This window comes from Schistosoma mansoni, chromosome W, assembly GCF_000237925.1.
Source record: "Schistosoma mansoni strain Puerto Rico chromosome W, complete genome".
Taxonomy (NCBI): Eukaryota; Metazoa; Platyhelminthes; class Trematoda; order Strigeidida; family Schistosomatidae; genus Schistosoma; species Schistosoma mansoni.
The window spans coordinates 26,598,330-26,616,324 of NC_031502.1; the positions used below are offsets into that span (position 1 = coordinate 26,598,330).

Sequence of the window (17,995 nt, forward strand, 5' to 3'; positions counted from 1 at the left end):
AATCTTAAGCTGACTCCGCTCTTCGTTATGTTCAGAGCCAGGTGGGGTGAGTTTTCGAGCATCCATCAGTGCGATAGATGCTGCCGAGATCCATTGTTTCTTCCACCAACTACTACATTAAAAATACCAAGTTCACCAATGTTTAGAACTGAAGAAATCGCAATTTATGTTGGTCTGTTTTTGTCTTTAGCTGTGCTACTAGCTGTTGTTGCTCTGATAACTAGAAGAAAAAGTTTGAAATTTTCTACTACTCGGGCAATTCGTTATTCTGCTTGTCTTCATAGTAAGTAATGATTTTTTGTATGTGACCAGATACTGCTTTCTGAAAACCATGAAATCTAGATGGTCCTTATGATGTTCTGTAAATTGTGAAATAAAAAGATAATGACAGGCAATGATTATTAGGTTAGTGATGTTTGATTGTCGTATTAGTAAGGAAATTAATATTCTGAGTTGTTGACATTTGCAAAGAAGAAAACGTAAGTTTCGAATTCGAATAATAATAATAATAATAATAATTCACTCTGGAATTGTTTGTTTGAATGTTCTCATTGATGTTTAAGACTGCAATTGATCAGTCTCTTATTGGTATATGTGCATACTGTGCGTATCGCCTCGATATACCAAGTGAATTTAAACTTCACCCCATTGCACAGGCAAGTAGCTATCATAACTCAGTAGCTGAGTGGATAACGTGATGGCGTTTGAAGCGAAAGGTACTGGGTTCTAATCCCAGAGTGAACATCAACTCTGAAATGCAGGTGCATTCAGCTGACGAATCTCAAATAGGGCGAAACTTGCGTCCTGGATTCCACTGCTAGCCACTATCCATCTTTGCTTATAATGCTTGTGAATTAAGGCTATATCGAGGCAATACGCACAGTATACATATATGGCCAATAAGAAACTGACCAGTTGCAGTCCTAAACATCAATGGGTAGATTCAAACAAACCATACTAAGTGAATATTAAAGATACAGTTTAAAAAAACAAAAACAGCCTTTAGGCGTTTCTAATAAAACATGTTACATTTGATGTCATGTAAAAAAGCTTTAATTAGTCATTATATTAATTTGTTATCATAGGCTTCACATAGACAATAAGGAAATACATGTGACTCGATTAATTATTAATGTATCGAATGGAATATTATCTAAGATATTAAGGAGTTTTTATTAAGCCATCTAATTCTCCTGTGTTTCTTTATATCCATACATTACATGGGATATCATGAGAATTATTACAAAATGTCTTAAAATAAACTCAGGCCTTTCTGATTTTTAGCGATGCAAATGTAATTTTCTTTTTCGAAAAAAAAAATCTATGAGATAAGGAGAAGAAAACAGTAAAAGAGTTTTCATACAATTAGTTCCTTTTATTATCTTAAAGAGATCAGGAACAAAGACTTGAGCAAAATCTCATGAACTCATCTTATTTTGTTAAGTCCTCGGTAGATGCCTACAACTTATAATATTTTAAAATCAAATTAACATACTTATTACAGTGACATAGATTAGATGTGAATACTTACCATCATGGTGGAGCGATGATTAGATAAGACAATAAGATCTGGGGACTATAAAAAGGTGTTTCATATAAATACTTTGTACGGAAGGAAACACTGGAACATCAAACATAACAACGAAAATCATAGAGCTATAAAAAGTCGTTTAGTTATGTAAATAAATGGATGAACAGAAGTTAGTAGTAATTGAGAATAGAATGTGTTGAGATCAATTAGTTGAAAATAAAATTAAAAATTTGAAAGAAATTGGAATGCTGCAGTCAAAATGAGCAAAATCTTTGTAAATCGAGAGTCTCACTCACTGAAATCAATCCATATGATTCTGGTCAAATCTTTGTTCCTGTTCTTTAAAAAAGCTTTTTTTATTCTGCAGTATATTTAATCCTTGTTTAAAAAAATATAATTCATGTTCTCAATTAGACCAATTCTTATGATTCGATTGTATTTTGAATAGGTAAACGTTCATGTCGACAAGAAATAGCTAATAAGAAAGCCCAAGGTAAGCTGTCAAAGAAACTATTGTTGTTTTGTGTAAAGTATATTGTGGGAAAAAACGACTTCCGATACAGTTATTAATGTTTTTAAGAGCGATTTTACTGCTTTTTTCTAATAGAATAATAATTTGACTTGAATGTATTCGAGTTTCATACTACTCATATTCATCGCCGACTTCTTTAATGACAGTTATTTATATAACAAATTAGAAGTAATGGATATAATACAACCGGTTTTCGACATAATTCAGTAGTTTAATTCACTTTTGTAAAATAAATCCTCGTGAAAAGGAAAGAGTCATCATTATTTCGGTGTATCATTTTTGGCTTCAAGTGGAATAATATAAATATTTAATAGTATTAAAATACTTTTTCAATCAAAAGAATAAGCAAACTAAACGATAATTAAAGTTTTAAGGTGATTCGATTTATACTACTGAAATTTTAGTTTAGAACTGGAGTACTATTCAAAACGAATATATTTGTGAACTACTGAAACCGTAGTTCGTTTTAAAATAGTAGTCAATTCGTTTTCATTCCGCTTTTTCTAAAATCAATGTTAATTCACTGTACATTATTATACAGAGGAAACTTGATCAAACATCCGCATTGTTATTGAATACCAGTAACGTGATTTAGACAAAAATGTTTACTGAAGCTCATAAACCATAATATTTAAACTATGAATATGGTTTGGTAACTCAGCCTATGGTTATGAACAAAATCTTTGAAGATCAGGAAGGAGTTCACACAAACCTTTAAAAATCCTAGGCTCACTTTGTTGTTTGGGCTTATCGTTTGGGGTTTAATCACGAAAGTAGAAGATTAAGCCTACTAATAAAAAAATCAGATATGCCTTGTGTGATCCAAGAGAGGTAGGAGTGCATCAAGCTACCAATCAGCTGGATTATGATCACTTTAGAGACTTTATTATGGTTTTGTTGACCACATTTCCTAGTCCCATTAGATCCAGTCAATGTTCATGAAAGTTTACTAACTTTCAAAAATACCATACAAGTAAATCATTCTATAATTTACCTGCGATTTAATTACATGAACTATATTATGTGTAAAAAAATAGATTTTATAGCAACTGAAGTGATACAATCACATTTGCACTTCACAACACAGTCTCAAAGAACCTTCACACTGGCGAAAAATACTCCGGTTAAAATTTTTTATGAACATGAGATGATTATCACTGTTTTTAATCTCGTCTTACTATACATTTTCGAGTAGTTTTAATCAACACTTTGAGCTCAGATAAGCTATTTTTCTAATGATGATTGAGTAATTTATGTGGCAGAACTCGCATTAGCATTTGAAATAAACTACTAGTGAGAGTACGAAAGTTGTTGTTTCATAGTTCCAAAGATCATTAGGAGCTACTTGTTTTTATTTCTAGACAGCTTTGTTCAAATTACTAAGATTTACTAATCTTTATTTATGAAGAAAAATCAAGACTTTTGCATTCATTTTCACCTAAGTGATACCTAACACAGTTTGAGTTTTTTCATCATCTACAGACTTGCTATTACCCGGTGACATGACACAAACTACGATTACAATAATGAATCCAAGTGTGGCCGATACACAAAACCAGGAGATGAACAGAATGAAACCAAATTATAATAGTAACAATATAAACAGTAAAACGTTTGGAGTAAATGTAATAAACGGTGGAATTAATGGTATATTATTTCAACACCAATACAATACTACTCCAGTCAATAATATTCCTCTAAGTACAGCTGGACAGACTTTGGTCTTTCCTAACGGAACATCTTTGGGGACAACAACGTCAATTTTAGCAAACTTACCACCACCACCTGCTCCACCACCCCCTCCTCCGACTCCACCACCACCACTACCTCTATCTCTACCACCAATCCCAACTACATCAATCAATTTCGATGGTAGTCACGGAGCATCAGATATATCCGGTTATACTGGGTTTTCGAGTACCTTGCCAAATACACAACATTTTATGAATCCAGCATCGTGTCAAATAAGTGGATATTTGACCTCTGATCCATATTTACAAACAAATATCGAGTTTAATAATCAAGTGGTTAATTCAGGGACTGAGTAAGTATTTATTTTCAACATTCCAGGGTTATATATGTAGGAAGAGTAGAAGCGAGGTTATATTTACTAATAACCACAATAAAAATAAGAGATTGCACAATAATAGTGTAAATAATAAATGATGACATAATTAATTTACATAATAAAATCGTCAGATATTTGGTGAATAGTGGATATAGTGTAAACATCTGCAAAGCATTCTAAATCAAATATCCAACTCCAATTTTACTCCATTCTACAAAGGCAACTGAAATAAAAAGTTTCTGACCTGGCTTATATGTACAGAATTAGCGTAATAGTTTTCCAGTGCCATGGTGATTATGATTGTAATCAAGTAATTTTTTACCTCTTTCATAATCGTATTGATACTCATATGTGATTTTTTTGATTTTAGTCCTAATCATGCTGATTAATTATCTGATCACTTATTATTCTCAATACAGTTTCTTGTTTTTATTATGATTATTAGTAAATATAACCTCACCTTTTTCATTCTGCATGACTATTTCTTCAACGTATAGACGTGCATCAATTTTAACTGTTAATTGTATATCTTGAGTACTATTTCGTTGATAATAATAATTTTCAGTTCTGTTTCAAACACTCATATTATACTCACTATCTAAAATATACCAAACCTTGAAGTATTAATTCTGTGAGGACATATTAATAATAAATGAAACAATCTTGTCGATCTTTTTGCTTGTGCTTAGCTGGTAAACTATGATCACAAGTTTAAGTTGAAAAGAACTATTGATTCAATGTTCAAATATATTCCCTTAAAACATTAAACCTCATTATCAAAATGTTATATCACAACAACTAAAATTTTTGATCAGGTATGAAATGACTACACAGTTAACAGACAGCAAATCAGTTTTCAATTTTTCACTAGGAATAAACATTTGGTGCATCAATTTTGTCAGGAAAGTGCATTTCTGTTATGTGTCACGTATTTTATAATTAGTGTAGTATCAAGTCATTTATTTTAACTAGGTTTATTACAATGCAAAAGAATATAAACAATCTGATGATAGTGTTCATGAGTTATATGTTGAAAAGTCTTGCTCACCACATGATTCATACGTTATCTCAGCCTAAAAACTGTAGTTCAAATGACTTTAAGTCAAATCAGTAAGAAAAAATTAATCATTCCTATCAAATTTATTATGTATAAGTGAAGTGAATATGAAGTGACATCTTAGCTTATTTAAATACCGGTTATTTTCTAATTAAGTATAAGTATATGCTTATGTTTTTGCCCATAATTTATAATCAACTTAACAGTATCTTCCCTCGTAAGTTGGAAACATTGGATTCTATTTATTAGTAAGATTAATGGAGGAATCATGTTCCCCAGCTGTATGTCTTTTTTCTACTGAGAATAATGTAATTCTCTCCATATATTTTCATTTTTTTAAGTCACACTTAACATTGTTTATAAAAAACAAGTCCAAATAATTATAAGAACTATCAGCTGTAGAGAATCACCCATGGTCATTAGTAAGTGGAAATGAAGGTGGTATTTTAGGTCTCAATAATAACTGAGCCTTGCTAATTTACGTACAGGTTATACCATTTTGATAAATATGGTGTATAAACTAGTAATCTGAAAGCTATCAAAATGTATCCCTCAATTCGATCTCTTACCACTAATAGTATAGAAGTAGTACCTAAAAATCTGCAGTTACCAAGTAGATCTAAATCTTAAAAATATACTGTATTTTTGTGATGTAAATAATTAACATTGACTTGTTTTATTAAACACAAGTTGAGCTAATATTTCCCCTTAGATTAATTTTTTTTCTTGAACTCAAGGTATTTCAAACTTTTAGTGATTGAACAAAATATACTTTATTCTCGGGCTTTTAGTTAAAGACTTCGTGAAAAGACTTTGGTTAGTGTTTTGTTTAGAATATAATAATAGGTATTACATGCAGAATAAAAAATAAACGTGTTTTCCTGCCTCAAATCCAATCAGAACACCCTGTATAGCGATATACTTTCACGTAGGCCATATCTTATAACCAGTTAAATGATCATCTCATTTAATTAGTCTCCAATTATTTCGATAAAATATTGAAATCTGTACTTTTCTAAATGTTAACTTTTAGAATTTTTTTCCAAATTAAGTATTGATTTGTATTTATAAATAAACTAGAAATTAGTTGACTTCTTCATCTTGTCGTAACCTAAATAAATAGTTTCTTCTGTTGAAGTTTCAAACTGTGAGCTGATTGGTTTAATTTTAAGGATTTCATTTTCCTTATGGATACTATCATCAGCTCAAACTTTAAAAAGAAGTGATTTTCCTTTGTACACTTTATCCAAGGTTTCCAGTCAAGTGTAAGTCGATCATTTTGATGGATATTGATGTATGGGGAAATATATAACGGTGTTTGATTGCTATTCTGTGTTAATGCAAACGAAGATAAAAAGGACGACCACATGTATGATATTCTGTTGACATTACTTTAAAGTAAATACAAGGAATATTTCTAGAACCTTGGCAGTTAAATCAATTAACAGCCAACGCACATTGAAGTTGATCCAACTTATCAACTGATTAGTTAGATAAATCATAGACAACTACGAGGTAAAACAAGGTTGAAGAGGATGACATTTAAAATAAATAAACAATAACATAATAAGAAGCAACAACATCAGTAACAACAACAACACTGCTCTCCAAAGTTTGTGCTCATGATAGAATTCATAGGGAAGATAAAAGCCTTACAATAAAACCCCACAGCTGACAGAATGAAACTATACTGAAATCACTCATCTGGGCTATAAATCGTCTACATCATCTCAAAATACTTTCTTAAATTTTAATTAAGTTTGTTTCAATAAAACTATTTCAAAACTTCAAAAGGAAATAACGAACCTATTAATTTCATCTGTTTTCCTTGGATTTATATCATCCAAGAAAACAGTGTAACGACTAGTTTAAATTACATGACCTTTGAACTTGTTCTCTTTTATTTTGTTATTAAAAGGATTTTCTCAAATTTAGGGCGTGTATTTTTCCATTAGATTTTGTTGTCATTAGTCTTTTCTTTAATTATGAAAGGGAACAATCATTTTAGAGATTGAGAGCAATGAGCTAAGGAAATTTTCAACACAAAACAGTTATTAATATTAGACAAAATTTACTTTAGGAAATAAGACGATATGAGATAAAACTGTTGACTATTCTGTGATAGTTAACAGCATGTACATTGATGTAGGATACAGAAATTAAACAGACTTCATAGTTATTGGAAATCTTCAATTTACTTAACTGAGGTAAAATGTTTTTAGTTTAAAAGTAATTAAAGGTTTGATGAAAAATTTTGAATTATTAAAGTTGTCACTTTGTATTAAAAGATTGTGGAATCTCTAAGTATCTGTAACCTAGTCAAACCTCTTCGATTCAGCTATATCGTGATGTTAATGCAAAGATCGAGTCTTAAGAGTTCGCGAATAATTGAAAATATGTTTAGTAATTGTGTTAAAATTACATGATTTTTAATTGTATTGCTAAACTGCGACCAAGTTTCCTACCAGTTAACAGACATTCTTTTGAAAATTGAAGTGAAAATAAAATTAACAAAATTAATGCAGTGTATGCTACTAATGTCGACAGATATAAGTAGTATGTATCATCAATCGGAAGTGAAATACCTGGAGGCAGTAGGTTAAGAAGACCAAAGATAATAAGAACAGTGAATAAATGCTATGGAAATGAAGGAACAGTAAAGTCTGAGATGATTGATTGACATTTGCAAATGAAGTATTTACTGTATGGTTCTCAGATTTTACTAAGATGTTCTGTAATTTTGTGCTCAAATACAGTCGATTTTCCCCACTTGTGTTCTCGTTCACTACAGTAACACTATATAATGCATCAGTTGAATCCAGGAACTTATACTCATAACATTTATAAAATTTATAAAGAAGGTTTGGGAAGAAGCCAGTTCGTTGTTGCCGCATTTTGATAGAGCACTGCAGCTTAAAAATCGTGCACAATTATCACAACTATCTCTCAATGTTATTTCCCCTTTTACAGACCCACATATTTTGAATCAGAAGTTGGGCTATCCAGAGTTAATTGTGGACCACACTTCTCAACACCTTTGGCTGTTAGCAATTTAGGTGGTCCAATCGAGAGTTCTTCTGATCCTTCTACGGCAAATACAGGTACAACTGTTACTGCGATTGGATCTTGCAACGGAGGAAGTAGTACTGGATCAGTTGGATTGCCGTTAAATAGATGTCTGACAAATAGAAGTCCCAATAACTATAACATAAATTTTTTAAATATGGAAATTGATGAGTGCAACGAGAAATGTGAACCAGAATCCGGCCTATACCATGAATTATCTTTAGACACAGTTTCATCTGATCGATCAATTTTATGTGAATTTATTGATCCTCTAGAATTGAATACGACTGTCCGTAAAACTATATCATGCGATGGTGACCAACTAGCTTTGCCACAATCAGGTATGTTCTTTTATATTTTAGATTTCGCTAACCGGTATTTTTTCCTTACACTGTTACAGTCTTATAAAACCAAGTTATAGTATGTTTCAAATAACCATAGTGTTTCAGCATCCAATGCTTGGTGAATAACATTTTGATTTTTATGTCACGCAAAATGCAAATTAATTACTAAATTATAACATTTAAAATATACAGACAACCAGAGCTAGTGGGAAAGGCTTTTTCTGGAACAACTATCTGCTAAATATTTTATCGTTTCTTGGACAAACGTTTTAAAGTTTTTGATTTATTATTACATGAATGAAGGTCAACCTACATATGAAAACTCAATCTAAATCATTGGAATTTTCTCTAAAACTTTGCTAAAGAAAATGAATATACGGTCTACATGAATCGTTTGTAAAACTTCTAATTCACATTTTAGATTTTGTGAAAAGGAAACTGAAGATTCCTAATAGATTTTTATTTTCCTTATAACTGAAGTCTAGGTCAGGTGATAAAACACTAAAGTTCCGTTGATATAGAACGTCTTCTGTTATCTCCCGACTCTTATCAACAGAAGGATAATAAATTAGATGAGTTAGACCATATCTGGAAAATACCTTGAGTTAAGCATGTGCTTTGTGATCTGATTTCATGAACTACTCTGAAATTTTGAATGGAAATATCTAACCAATATTCTTTTGTGCCAGGTGGTTACCTCTCTTGCTTTATTCATTTCATTTAAATGCAGTAAAAAAGACAAGTTTTTTTAAAATAAAATAACGTTACATTTAATCTAAAGCTTACATAACGTTTTATATATCTAACCAGTTTCTATGTTTTTCTTTCTCTATATTTTTTGTGAATCAAACTTCGGCACAATTTGTCGGGTGTTATATGATGAATATTAACGGATGTGTTATTGTTCCGGTTCGTGATTTTGTTCATATACACATACATATTTATATACATCGATTGAGAACAGGTGTTTTCTTGACCATACCACAAGGTGCACTGCAATCGAATTCACTCGTTGAAGTTTATTTGGCAGTATGTAGAGAAGATAAACATCGTCCTACATTAGGTGGTAAGATATTCATTTTCATTATTTTCCTAAATAAAAATATATTCTATTCAATGTATCTTTTCGAAGTAACAACTTAATATCAAATATAGGGTGTCTTTAATTCTTTCAGTAGTTCGAATGTTGTTCAATAATTATTATAGTTCCTTCGTTTATTCTAAATTCGTGTCATTACATCCAAATTATTTTTGTCTAAAAATACCCTTGATTTAGGCATAAAAATTTACTATCTACATTGAAAACAACAGATGATTTCGGCAGGTAGCTATTATACATCCACATGATCATAAATCAATATTTATCAATGCTTTAGTGCAGTAAAAGTTCTTGACAGCGTCTTTAGTACTAAAAGTTGCTTTAAATTGCCATGAATAACTTTTCGGTACCAAAGTAAACACCTGTTCTTTGGAAGTAAAAAATAGCAGAAACTTACTAAATATCTTTTACTAATTATTTTAGGCCAATAAAATCCTGGTCAAACATCAACGGTCATTTGAAACTTTTTCATTTGTAAATTCAACTAATTAATACACTGCACGAGTGAAAATATTAAAAAAATATTTGTAACCCAACAGTCAGCTTAGTAAGTCTAATAGGTGTGAATAAAATTTAAATCAAAATATAATCGAGCTTGGACACCAATGAAATTGACCTAACAACCGGCTGAGATTACAGCAAACTTATAGTTTTAATATTAAACTGTTAATTTTTTTGATGAAAAAAGGTAAGGAAATTACAAAGTTGGTACTTCATAGCGCAGTTTAACTGTTATCAAGAAAACATCTCAGTTTATGTATGTTTTAATTACATTTTCATTAGTCCTATCAGCTCTCCTAGTTTCCTAAAACTCGGTACACTAATATATCTCATATTATTTGCAAAGTATATGTTGAAATAATTTAGCCTGCAGGTATTTTGAATTCCCACTGAGTTTTAGAAAGCAGACGTGTAATACACTTCTTATGGCTGTTAGCCCAATGTATATAAATTTCATAATTATATTATTTACCTAGATATTAAGTGAAAAATCCACTTTGTCTTATCATTGAGTGAAGTTCGTGCTTGACTAATTATATGTTGATAAAGTGATTAATATCTGTGCTAACATGTTAGTCGAAGTTATAATTTAGCCTCAAGGAATAACCTGAATATTTCTAAGTGTTTAATCACAACAACGTAAATGTTAATCTTCGCCACTAGACCCCGGAATAATAATTATTAATGCCATAGTAACCGGCCACGAAATGGAGCTTCACCTTTCCCCTTTTTAGGAAAAATATGTTTTTACAAGGTTGAGTAAATGTATCTTAAAGCATAATAAACACCAGATTTCTGTTAAGAAAAGACTGAGAAAAACTGTGCTGGCTGATTGTGAGCAGTTGCTTTGTTGAGAATACGGCAAATTGGTGAAAACCTGAGGACTTACATGAAATAAACTAAGGTTATTGTCTACTACTTTTCAGAAAAAGGGATTCGTAACCTTAAAAAATTGAAGGTCTTCGTAATTGTAACGAAAACGCTTGGTTCTCCAATTACGAAAATTGAAGCGGAGCTAAGTAATCTACCGAAACTTTCTATCATTTACTGATAAAAAATAGACCTCAAAATTCTCTGATACTACTTGACAAGACTTAGTGTCTATAATATATTCTGTTCAAACAGTATTAAATTTCCTTAAACGTTACAGCTTGTTCATATTCCTCCCTTTGAAAAATTTAAAGAGACTGATGATGCAAATAAATTTCAAGAAATTAGTTTAGTCACCATGGTCTAGTGGTTTCCAGAATCATGAAGATAATGTTATTGAAACTTACAATCTAACTGTTTATGATTCAGTGATGTTACAGTGTAATATTTTATGCGTGAGTTACGTTTTTAATTAGACTTTATGAGCTGTATACTGGATTCAGGTCTTCTGTTAAGTCATTCATAATTTTAGTTCACCCTCCAATCAACACAGTTAATATTTTTGTTAATGTTAAGACTTATTCAAATAAACCAAATTGTTATAACTCACGGATCGGAAATTAGTTCAATATTCGAAGAATTCAGTTATTTTTCCATTCGGAAACACATAGCTAAGTTTTATCCCGAAAGTTTATACAAAATCAACTTAGGGGACAGGATAAACTTTATTTTATGTGCAACAATCATCTAACATCTGCTATCATTCACTGTAGGAAGTGGCTGATAGCTTAACTACTTCGTAGCATTTTGTTGCTAATTTGTAAATCGTTTAATAAGAAAGTTATTGCGATGAAAAATAGAGAACTGCACCGTTTACCGTGGTCAATCTTTGACAAGTTTATATTTTGCAACAACTTCAAAGCAGGAAAATATTCCACAGAAATTTGTGTCAGTCTTATGTGCTCCATATAGAACAACATATGAGGACTGGGGAAACTAAGAAACAATCCACGTTTTAGCTCCATGTTATGATTTTTTTGAGGTCTGCTGGTATTTGTTTTAGTCACGAGAAAGTCTATGAAGTATACATATGAATAAAATCTAATAGTTTACAAATGTAGTACAACGAAGTAGCGAAACGTGTTCTCTATTGCAATGAAGTGTTGAGTAGATAATTTATAGAAGCTTATAAATAATGAGGAATATAGAGTGAGACTAGTAGCTATTGAATAGTCACTCCCTGGAGCTGTTGGCTTTTACAGATATCATCTGATATACTTCTCAGACAACTGATTTCTAAATTTAGTTTCAGCAAGTGTACAGTGATAAACACGTAAACAAAGATTACAGTAACTAAAACTTATATTGAAAGGGTCTGTAGTAGGTCGCTTGTAAAAGCATACTTAGTCTAAATCATAAATCGGAAAACTGTCAAAGAACACTCAATCAAAATGCAGTTCTTAATTGTTGTCATCATGACTATGCAACCTATGATTTAAAGAAAGCAGCTGGTTTGTCTAAGATAATGTAAGTTTTGTAAAAAATGTCTTTTTGAATTATTTAGATTATAAAGCTAAGTATTTTCTAGGTAATTAATAATTACCCCCTTCAGTCTGGGCACCCGTGCAGTATCACAATCCACACACAAATCAATTGACTTGTGTGACACATATGTATTCGGTGCCCCTTTGTACTAATATTTATGTGTTCAAATAAATAAATATAACATAGCATTAATTTCATAAATTTAATCGTCAAAATACTTTCATCACATCGAATTTAATTAGGGTTATAATGGTTGATGATCTTGGGACAGAATTCTGTCCGACTTTTATAAGCTTATAGTCGTTCTCATTCTAAGTAAAAAATAAAATAAATAGTATCATGTTTAACGTAGATATTGGGATAATCAGTGTATTTTGCAAAACGTATTCATTCTAAAAACTTTATTCGATGCTAAAATTACAGTGAAAAGTTGTACTCTTTTTTATTTAAACGGAACAGATTATCTTTGTCTGACATGTGAGGATTCTCATAGAAATGATAGGAACATCATTTAAATGTACAATCATAGCATATAAGCTACTTTTTGCAATTTTCAGTAGCTAGACTTTTAATAATCTTCATATAAAATGCCTCGATAAGTATATGTGTGATCAGACTGTTTGAAAGGTATAGCGCGAATACATCACATTTTTCAGATCAACTCTGTCTTCTCATTCCTCTATCGAAAAGTAGATATTTGATTTTTAAGAAGTTACAAAGTTCTTTAGATCCTACCTATTTTGTAGTCAGTATTTAATACGTTGTTAAACAGTGAGTGTTTTGATTATACAATAATTCAAACGCCAACTAAATGATGAATAGGTTATTAGGCATAAAATATGACTAATTGACTACAACTTATTAATTTATCTATTATCAATGAGAAGAATTGATTCTTGTATTACAAACTCTGTTCTCCGAATAACTAGTTTTATGCCAGAAGCGGATATCTTCCAGAACAACATGATTGATTATAGAAAGCATAAATAAATCAAACTAAAAGAAACTAGGTGGTAGTGTATGTTTTATAGGTTTGGTTCTATGTTATCTCAATTAAGTAACTTATCGGATTGTAATAGTTGAATTACGTGTACCCTTTAGTCAGGTAAATAAAACGAATGATTAATTACCTTTTGAACCTTTGTTTACCAACTTAGGTTCTCTGGTCAACAAATTAATTGATTATAAGGCATATTTAAACAGTTAAAAATCATGAAAATCTAGAGTAAACCTAATAAGTTAAATGGTTACAAGCACAGGGATGATAAGTGGGGTTAAAAAAGCAATTGAATTAGGACGATTTAAAGTTGCTGTTCAATTTCGTTTTATCAACCATGATCATCTCACGCAATTTACACGTCAGTTTTGTTTCATTCGTTTATACTAGTAAGTATGCAGTTCCACAAATATCCAGCTTTTTATATAGGCTGACTACTTACCAATAGGCTTTCAAAGAGTAAACCAAACGATTTGACGCTCTCCAACAGTGTAATCAGTGGCGCTGTTCACCTTGAATGTAACGAAACAAAATGCTTTGTCTGTCTTAATTTTCTTCATTTGTAACTTAACAAAACTGTAAGATCAATATAGATATAAGTCGAAAATTTTCATAACATATACGTCAGTATCATCATCTATCACGTACTACGTAAAACGAATGTATCCATATGGTTACATATGTTTGTATGCTTATAGATGTGCTTATTATTATTAAGAGTATCATTTTTACGGCTCAGAATATGCAGCGACTCCACTAAACAATTTACACTGTTTGTCAAGGTAAAAGGTTTCATGGCTATTCTCATACAACACATATTTTCTGTACAATAACAACTTTTTTAAATGACTGAGATCCAAAATGTAGTGTGTCACCACTATATTCAAACTGATGGTAAAATTAACGTAAGAAAGTACGGACAAAGTATTTCAGAAGACAGAATCGAATGCCATAGACTAGTTGGTAGATATGTGTTCAAAATCATTTGATATGATTTGTAATTCATTTGCTTTAGATTACATTACCACATTACCATTCAAATTAAGTTGACACCTATGCGTGTATTTTTGCATGTATACGTTCTGCTACTTTAAATTTATATCATATAAACTATGAGACAGGTTACAAAAATATTTCAGTTGTCAATCTTTTCCCAAAAAAGAAAAATAGATCTAGATTATTGTTACGTCTGGCCGATTGTGAACGCTATATTCGCTTCCCTAAGCTAGTTCCGTACCCCCGAGCTAGAACTATACACCGACTTGAAGACCAGAGAAAAGGCACAAAGTGTGTGGGAAGCACTTTACTATAGGGTTCATTTATGTACAGAAAATATAGGGATTTTATAGTAATTTAAGAGTCCTTGAGTTTTACCGAAAATTCTAGAATACTGCTAAACATAGTAACAGTGCATTAATCAGCCAATCAGGATCTCTACATGTGACTTTTCCATTTTCGTTATTTTAGTAACATAACTTCACATAACTTTTAATTAATCGCTGATTGGTCGAAATGCTCCTTGATGACCCATGAGCTTGTCATGTCGCTTGCGAGAAAATTGCAGGGTCATCCCAACAATTATGTTATAATTAGAAATAACATTTAAATCACTAAATTATCATAAAAGCAAGCAATAAATAGATGGGAGAAAACCAAACTACGCTTACTATATATAAAAATAGGTAAACCTACTTCTATATTCTGTTACGTTTGTTAAGTGCTTACAAATTTCGGTCTTTATTTTGTGGTACTGTAATATTATCCTCATTACTAATTGCCTATAAACAAAAGTAGCACTTATTAGGATTATAAAATTATCATATGTTGAGCTGCAATGACTATGGTCTAGGTAATAGTAAGCTTTAGATCCGACATATTTGCTTCAATGGTATCATCCGGTCACTGAAATGCTATGAATTTAATTATCAGACTGCTTTCTCTCCACCGGGGGAGTATTGAATTCGAATACATTCATCTATTTTCAGTTAGAAGTAAAATAGACATTTAAAAAAACTTTTTGATCACTAACTTTAACAGTCTCTTCAGTCATTGTATCCCAATGGACTTATAGGATATTTGTACTTGTATTGTAATACACTTAAGAGTCGAAAACTTGTACTCAAGATTGTAACATCAATAAGTTTCAAGGGATAATTATAGTATTTAAAAAATTTAAAAATGAAAATGTGCTTAATTGACCGATGCTTGTTCTTTATTGTGATTTAAATAATTCTATTTTAAACGATTAGGTCTTGGTCTCAATACTCAAGCATTATATACTTTTCAGATGAATTTAATGTTTTGAAGCTGATTAATCATACAGTCAGATACTCCTTTTTTAAAGATATCGAACTGATATGTATGAGGTCCAGATCTTTCTTCGACTGATTGTTTTTTCATCACAAGAATTGCCTTTGAAAATAATTCATACTTTCTAGGCCAATTATTTGAAACCTGTTCCATATTTATTAAAACCAATTATTATGTAGTTTGCAGGTATTCTAACTTAAAGCTACAATTTTTAATAGTTGCTAGAACTGCAGGTCGATTAGGAAGATAATTCCCAAGGGAACCTTTTATTCCTCACTTTCTATCTTTTTTAGTTATTCAGTGATTCCCAATTTCATTTCACTAAATCAATCGAATGAAGTAATAATGAGAAATAAATTTCCTAAATCCGATTATAATACAATAACTTTCATTGGTTAATAGTTATACTGCAATTTCAACCCACCTAGAAAACAGTAATAAAGCCTCATTGGGACAATTAATTGAAATAAGCGAATTTTAATATAAAAAATAAGATTCAACTACATGCTGTGAAATGACCTAAAGCTTAATTCTTTTATATAGATATCTCAAAGTAAAAGTAATTTTCCTAGGCATACATCTATTTGTCTTTCAAGTCTCTATAAATATATAAACCAGATGGTAAATAAATAAAATGTGACAAAGACCATGTTGTTAAGTTTGTTATAATCAGTATCATATTCAATAGACGGTCACTATACTTATATGTAACTTCAATACGTGTACAGACGAGTTTGTGTTGGTGTAAGATAGAGAATTCATGTATTTATGTACATATAAATAAATATATAGTTTTGTGGATTAGTTGTGTAAACATGTGTCCATAATTTAATTTTACAGATTGTAGACATTATTTTCATATGTCTGATAAAGCTGATTAACTTGGGCGAATCCTCATTTCGATAACCTCAACAAGTATCAGTATTAGTAGTAATTAAAGTAAACTAAAAGAAATGACGTAAAATAAACAAAAACTCGTTTATTTTTCATTCAATTAAATAGATAATAAAAACAAGTTGGAAACTAAATTCGCTCAATGCGTCATATAGTGTTCAGCCCTTATTACTCAACTGTAACTTGTATTACATCAACTAATTTTTGAATAAAAATTATTTCTTTAGTCTACTCTTCTATTTTCTTGATGTTCCAACAGATGTCTAAAAAAAATCAAAATACCCTTGATCTTGAAGGACGTTTTAAATTATTGTGGTGAGGAGCAGGAAGAAACATTTCTTCGACTTCCGTAATGATACCATAGAAAATAGTGAGAAAAGCTTCAGCAGTGAAAAAATATACACAGAAATAAAGCAAAGTACTTTAGAATAAATTCTATTCTCAGCATCTGTTAGTGATTAAATTGCACTCTGTCTAGATTTTGGTTAAAATGTTAAAACTAGTTCTGTTTAAACTGAGTCACTATTACAGTAGCTAAAATATATGTTCTGAATTTACCAAGTTAAAGTAGATTAATATTCAAAGTAAACGGGTTCATATCGGAAGTGAATTGAAACTCTTGAGTTATCTGAATCGGTTTGTTAGAACTACTTTATTAAATTACTCGAAATTATACACTTTTTGCACTATTTTATGTCATAGATTTTCAAATTTTCCAAGATATTTAGGTACCAGTTTACATAGTACTTACAAAGTTTGATAAAGATTATCACCTCTATGGTAATCCTAACTACTATCACATTTTAAATGGAGTGCAATCTTGTGCATAACACATTTTATCTCATTAACAAACTACTAAACAACCTATTTGAGGTGAACGTACAGAATGTTTACAATGACTGTGAGAAGTCATCCTGGTTTATTTATTATCACGCTAAATAACGGCATCCTTTCTTGTGAGAGTTTGTATTTTCCGGTCGTTGATGTTAGATTGGAACTGCTGAAAATAAGTTTTCCCTAATGTAGCCGTCATATCAGTTACAAGATGAGGTCTATCAAAGTTTACTCTTTAATTATCTTTTACCTTTTAAATGAATTTATTACAAAATCCAGTAAATTTATGAAATCTAATTTTTGTTAATGATGTGAAACAGAAATTTGGCTAAAAATATACAACTTCT

The 17,995-nt window shown here is 30.8% G+C and overlaps 1 protein-coding gene across 1 annotated transcript in view; it reads left to right on the plus strand.

The window, feature by feature from the left end:
- Positions 1–17,995, plus strand: part of Smp_165440 (putative netrin receptor unc5) — a gene marked incomplete at its 5' end in the record, with an annotated part of 53,570 nt that overhangs the window by 24,406 nt on the left and 11,169 nt on the right. Inside the window, 3 exons of the mRNA XM_018789169.1 lie at positions 6,393–6,453; positions 8,159–8,595; positions 9,563–9,664. Of these exons, the coding sequence (XP_018654639.1) occupies positions 6,393–6,453; positions 8,159–8,595; positions 9,563–9,664 (600 nt within the window). The remainder of the gene's footprint in view (positions 1–6,392; positions 6,454–8,158; positions 8,596–9,562; positions 9,665–17,995) is intronic.